Source organism: Colobus angolensis, unplaced genomic scaffold (assembly GCF_000951035.1).
Source record: "Colobus angolensis palliatus isolate OR3802 unplaced genomic scaffold, Cang.pa_1.0 Scaffold186, whole genome shotgun sequence".
Lineage (NCBI taxonomy): Eukaryota > Metazoa > Chordata > Mammalia > Primates > Cercopithecidae > Colobus > Colobus angolensis.
The window spans coordinates 1,067,904-1,074,606 of record NW_012114999.1 but is presented as its reverse complement, the minus strand read 5'-3'; the positions used below and the strand labels follow the sequence as shown (position 1 = coordinate 1,074,606).

General features: G+C 35.1%; 1 protein-coding gene across 2 annotated transcripts in view; it reads left to right on the top strand.

Moving 5' to 3' along the window:
• The window catches only part of GLMN (glomulin, FKBP associated protein), a 62,809-nt gene extending 56,325 nt beyond the window's left edge, over positions 1 to 6,484 (top strand). For both annotated transcript variants that reach the window (XM_011939977.1, XM_011939976.1), the window contains 3 exons: positions 4,932 to 5,043; positions 5,773 to 5,855; positions 6,240 to 6,484. In XM_011939977.1, coding sequence (XP_011795367.1) covers positions 4,932 to 5,043; positions 5,773 to 5,855; positions 6,240 to 6,356 — 312 coding nt within the window. In that variant the 3' untranslated portion in view covers positions 6,357 to 6,484. The remainder of the gene's footprint in view (positions 1 to 4,931; positions 5,044 to 5,772; positions 5,856 to 6,239) is intronic.
• Positions 6,485 to 6,703: the final 219 nt, after the last annotated feature.

The window sequence follows — 6,703 nt, the reverse complement described above, 5'->3', positions numbered from 1 at the left end:
ATGAAACTTAGTTTGGCTGGACATGAAATTCTGGGTTGAAAATTCTTTTCTTTAAGAATGTTAAATATTGGCCCCCACTCTCTTCTAGCTTGGAGAGTTTCTGCCGCGAGATCTGCTGTTAGTCTGATGGGCTTCCCTTTGTGTGTAACCTGACCTTTCTCTCTGGCTGCCCTTAACATTTTTTCCTTCATTTCAACTTTGGTGAATCTGACAATTATGTGTCTTGGAGTTGCTCTTCTCGAGGAGCATCTTTGTGGCGTTCTCTGTATTTCCCAAATTTGAATGTTGGCCTGCCTTCCTAGGTTGGGGAAGTTCTCCTGGATGATATCCTGCAGAGTGTTTTCCCACTTGGTTCCATTTTCCCCATCACTTTCAGGCACATCAGTCAGACGTAGATTTGGTCTTTTCACATAATCCCATATTTCTTGGAGGCTTTGTTCATTTCTTTTTACTCTTTTTTCTCTACACTTCTCTTCTTGCTTCATTTCATTCATTTGATCTTCAGTCGCTGATACTCTTTCTTCCAGATGATCGAGTTGGTTCCTGAAGCTTGTGCGTTTGTCACGTAGTTCTCGTGTTACGGTTTTCATCTCTACCAGTTCTTTTGAGGACTTCTCTATATTGGTTATTCTAGTTAGCCATTCGTCAAATCTTTTTTCAAGGTTTTTAGTTTCTTTGCGCTGGTTATGTAATTCCTCCTTTAGCTCTGAGAAGTTTGATCAACTGAAGCCTTCTTCTCTCAATTCATCAAAGTCATTCTCGGTCTAGCTTTGTTCCATTGCTGGCGATGAGCTGCGTTCCTTTGGAGGGGGGGATGCGCTCTGATGTTTCGAATTTCCAGCTTTTCTGCACTGCTTTTTCCCCATCTTTGTGGTTTTATCTGCCTTTGGTCTTTGATGATGGTGACGTACTGATGGGGTTTTGGTGTGGGTGTCCTTTCTGTTAGTTTTCCTTCTAACAGTCAGGACCCTCAGTTGTAGGTCTGTTGGAGTTTGCTTGAGGTCCACTCCAGACGCTGTTTGGCTGGGTATCAGCAGCGGAGGCTCAGTTGAAAATGTAGAAATCACCCATCTTCTGTGTTGCTCACACTGGGAGCTGGAGGCTGGAGCTGTTCCTATTCAGGCATCTTGGGCACACCCCCCACAGAGATAATTTCTTGTAGCAATTGTATAGTTTTAGGTTTTACACTTACGTCAATGACCCATTTCAAGTAAACTATTTATGTGATGTGAGATATGGGTTGAGAGATTTTTCTTCTTTTATTTTGACATCAACACTATTTATAGAAAAGGTTATCCTTAATTTACTGAATTATCTTGGCAACTTTGTCAAAAATCATTTTATAAGTATGGGTCTATTTTTGGACTCTATTCCATTTACCTATATATATTCTTTTACCAATACCACATTGTCTTGATTCCTTTATAGGAAGAAATTATTCTGTTTATTCCTTTTTAGGAAGTCTTGAACTCAAGTAATGTGAGTCTGCCAACTTTGTTCTTCTTTTTCAAAATTGTATTGGCTGTTTTTAAATCCTTTACCTTTTCTGTATAAATTTTAGAATTTTGTCAATTTCTTCCACAAATGGTTTTAATTCCACTTATGGCATTCTGGAAAAGGCAAAAATTACATTAACAAAAATCAGATTGCTGGTTGCTGGAGGTGGGAGGAAACTGACTACAAAGGGGCACAAAAATTTCTGGGTCATGGGAATGTCTTTACAGCAGCAGTGGTTACTTGACTTTATATCACTATATATCTTTGTCAAAGCTCAGAAGTGTATCGCTAGAAGGTTATATTTTACTGTATATAAACAATACCACAACAGACCTGACTTTGAAAAATAAACAAAAAGAACCAGGCTCAATAGTGAATTAGTCTGAAATTACATCATGAGCAGTCAAGCACACTCATTTATTATATAAAAATCTGTCTGATATTTATTTTTGAATCGCTTATTCTCCATTTTTCTACATTAAAGTATTAAGATTAAATGTGTTATGTGGAAAGGATTTGAGGGAAAACTTTTATTTCAACTATATAAATGTGTGTTGAGTTGTAATGTAAATCCTATTTTTTACTGAGAGTCATGGCAAAAATAATTTGAAAAACAGTATCCTGTGGGAATAGGAAAACATACAGCAATGTAAATGCTGCATTATTTTGAAATACTAAAAACTTAGTAACAGGATAAATTCCATATAATGGAATGTATATGCAGCAATTAAAATGAAATTAGAGCTACAACATAAATAACTCAAAAACTTAAGATTGACAAAAAGGAAGCTGAAGCAGATTATATACAGTATGATATCATTTATGTGCTTTTAAACATGAAAAATTAAGTGATATATTAGGAATGCAAAACATTCAAGTTTTAGCTAATGGCTGCCTCTTGAATAAAGGGGATTCCAGCCATATCTAGTATTTTATTTATTTTTGAAAAGTAAATACAATAAAATGTTTCCTTTTGTCAAAGCTAGGTGTTTTCTCCATACTCTTTATGTTCAAATGTGCTTTAGTGGGTAAGAGAGAGTCATCAGTAACCTAGTCTTGAAAGCCATTGGTTGCAGTGAGTTCTGCCATAAACCCAGAGGTGAATGCAAAGTAAAAGGTAAAAAAAAAGTTGGGGGGCAGGGAATACAAAATGGTGAAGAAAAGGCTAGACGTAAATAGGAATAAAAGCCTGTTATTTGCAGCAACGTGAATGGACCTACATGTCATTATGTTGAAATATGCCAGGCCCAGAAAGACAGTATCACATATTCTCACACGTGTGAGCTGACAAATTTGATGTCGTGGATACAGAATATAGAATGATTGATACCAGAGTGTGAGCATGGGAGGGGAAAATGTAGAGAAGCTGGTGAATGGGCACAAACAGAGTTAGATAAAAGACAAGCTGTATTGCTTGATAGCACATTAGAGTGACTATAATTAGCAACAATATATTGTATATTTCAGTGTAGCTAGAAGAGAGGACATGAAATGTTACCAACCCATAGAAATGATGAATACTCAAGAGGATGGATACCCCAAATACTGGCTTTATTATTATATATTTTATGCATGTAACAAATACATGTACCCATAAATATGTAAAATATGTATCAGTAAAAGAAAAAGGCTAAATAGAGGTAAAAATAGGAGAAATGAGAGCAGTCGGTGCACATAAGGGTAATATGCTTGTGCCGGGCGCGGTGGCTCAAGCCTGTAATCCCAGCACTTTGGGAGGCCGAGACGGGCGGATCACAAGGTCAGGAGATCGAGACCATCCTGGCTAACATGGTGAAACCCCGTCTCTACTGAAAAATACAAAAAACTAGCCGGGCGAGGTGGCTGGCGCCTGTAGTCCCAGCTACTCGGGAGGCTGAGGCAGGAGAATGGCATAAACCCGGGAGGCAGAGCTTGCAGTGAGCTGAGATCTGGCCACTGCACTCCAGCCCAGGCGACAGAGCGAGACTCTGTCTCAAAAAAATAAATAAATAAATAAATAAAGTAATATGCTTGTTATACTGTGTGACTACACTGGTTAAGGAAATTCCTGCTGCATATAACCCAAATTTGCCATGAGAGGTTAAGAAAACTTTCCACTTAACAATTTAAAAATTATACAACTAAAACATCCATTATTTAAAAATCAAGATAAAAAAAGAATAGTAATCAAAATTACACCATTGTTGATATACTGTATTCCCTCCTGGGTTTTGTGTTAATACATCTGTACATTTTTTCTTTTTTAAAAAGAAAAAGAGATCAAACTAAAAGAATCACACTGTTTTATAACCTTTTTTCCCATTCACCAATATGTACTGAAAAACAATTTTAATGACTGTATAGTTTTTCCATTATGTTAATGTGTCAATTTACTATGAACTGCCTGTCATGAGTTATTTTAATTCTAATGTTTCACTACTTAAACATTTTTAAAAACATCTGCAGTAGAATTATAACATCCATCTTTATTTCCCCAAGATAAGTTTGTAGATGCTGAGTGAAAAGGTATGCATATTTTTGAGGGTTTTAGATCCTCTCTAGAATTCTACTTTTCCTGTTAGTATAGGAGAAGTAAGAAAAGATGACTGAAATGAAAAGTATAGATATGAGACATTATCAGTTATTCAGCATAGACATGTAGATTTTATTTGGAATGCTACGAGTAACATGTTATATACTACTTGGGTCAAAATAAGCTCGTTACACAATAGGTTATCAAGTAGTTCATTATTCTAGTTAAGGATAAATTGGGTCCCTAAGTTTCCCTTTTTTATCTAAGACATTTTCCTTTGTAAAGAGTACCTGGAAACTCAGAAGTACCAATGGATTTTCTTTTCTCTATTTTTTAAAATAAAATTAAGACTTCATGCCTCCTCTCCTTTAAGTACTGTAAGAGAAAATGCTCTTAAGATACGTGACAAAATAAGCTGTCCTCAACAAATAAAATCTTCACCTACTTTGGTCACCAAGGAGGTTCAAATTAGCTGGGTATTAGAAAAGTTTCCATCAGTAGGAAAGGGGGAACGCATCCTCTACAACTAGATCCGTGGTGAGGATATCAATTGAAAGGTCATACATGGGATGAAGGCATAAATAAGGTAGAGTCATTGTGGGGATGGCTCATAGAGGAAGAGATGTCTGTGAATTTATCTTCAAATAATTTTCTCATAAATAAAACTTAACAGGTTAACAGATCTCAAAACCAGGAGCTATCCAAATGGGGCAGTGATAAGCGTAGTGCCCCAAGTACATTTTTTTTTTATTGGTATTCACATAACTAGATACAGTAATAAATGTAATTAGTAAATAGTGAAGTCCACTGTGAAAAGGGCCATGTTTCATTTATTTTTATTTTGCGAGCTTTTAACACGTTTAATAGTAGTAGGCAGTCAATCATTGTTGAACTAAATAACTCATTCTTTTATTCTTAACAGACTGGATTATGGACAGAACTTGGAAATATTGAGAATAATTTCTTAAAGCCACTTCATATAGGACTTAATATGTCAAAAGCACATTATGAAGCAGAAATTAAAAATAGCCAAGGTTGGTAATGTGCAATTTTGTTTTCAGTTAGGTATAAAAAGTAGTCCAATTTTGCAACTGTCATATTCAAATTTAAGAACTTTTAAAAAATCTTATACTTGTTTAGAGACCATAACAGCTAAGCCATTTTATTTATAGTTAAAATTCTTAGCAGATCTATAAGCTAATTTACCTAAAATCAGGTTAATGAAGACTTAAACCAAATTAAAGTGTATATTTTAAAGCCTCAAGCTCTAAGAATCTGTATTATAGCTATTTCCATTTGGGTAGCATTCCTTTGGTATTGCATTTCACCCTCAAGTAAATCCATACAAATTATGAAAAAAATCTTAGATCCAGAATTTTTTAAGTCAACAATTCTATAACAATCATGTGATCTATGTATCTGTGATGGTGCTTTTATAGGCATTTCCAGAAATTGTCTTTTTTAGTATAATGGCTATAATTGATTATATACTAAAGAAAATAGTTTCATGAATCCTATACATGCCAAAATAATGCTGTATCTAAAGAAGCATTAATTCACATGTTGCAGAATTTTGATAGTTCGTTCTCTTTGCTTATAGCTTAAGTATACCCTGAGCTGTTAAACAGTGGACTTAATTTTTACAAATAACTGACATGTTTTAAGTTAGTTTTAAGTTAGTGAATGATGAAAGTAGCTTATACATTTATTATTGATATGAGAGTTTTTTAAGTGTCACACATGATTTTTTTCTTTTCTTACAGAGGCCCAGAAATCTAAAGATCTTTGTTCTATAACTGTAGGTGGAGAAGAGATCCCTAATATGCCTCCTGAAATGCAGCTTAAGGTGATCTGAAATTTTCTTTCCTTTTTCTTTAGAAACAGGATCTTGCTGTCTTGCCCAAGCTGGAGTGCAGTGGCATGATTGTGGCTCACTGCAGCTTCAACTCCCTGGGCTCAAGTGATCCTCCCACCTCAGACTCCCCATTAGCCAGGACTGCAGGTGCACACCACCATGCCTGGCTAATTTTTAGTAGAGATAGGGTCTCCCACTCCTGGCCTCTAGTAATCCTCTCTCCTCAGCCTCCCAAAGCACAGAAATTACAGCTGTGAACCACTGTACCTGGTCTTAAATATTCCTAAGCTACCTCCAGCTGAAATCTTTTCTATGTTTTGCTTTGTTTGGCTTTAAAGGCAGCATTAATAACATTACTTTTTCTTGGCATTGCAGGTCCTACATTCAGCTGTTTTCACATTTGATTTGATTGAAAGTGTTCTAGCTCGAGTGGAAGAACTCATTGAAATAAAAACAAAGTCTACCTCTGAAGAAAATACTGGGATAAAGTGAAAGTTCCACTTTCTAAATAAAAACTAATAAAAGAGTATTTTCCATTATGATTTATTTAATACCATTATAAAGATTTTTCTGTAAAAATTTACTGCTTGAAAATAAATGTAGCTTCTCTCATTTATCAATTTCTATAATGAGAACAGTTTTTTCGTTGTTTTAAAGTTATCTAATGGTAAATAATGCCCACATATGTCCTAAATACTTTTTTGAAAAATCCAATACAAACTAATAATTTTGTAACTTCATAAAATGTAGTTGAATTGTCTATATTCATTCCTACAGTTTTAGTGAGCTTATAAAAATACTGATAACACTTTCTGCTGAAGTTAGATGCTATGTAACAT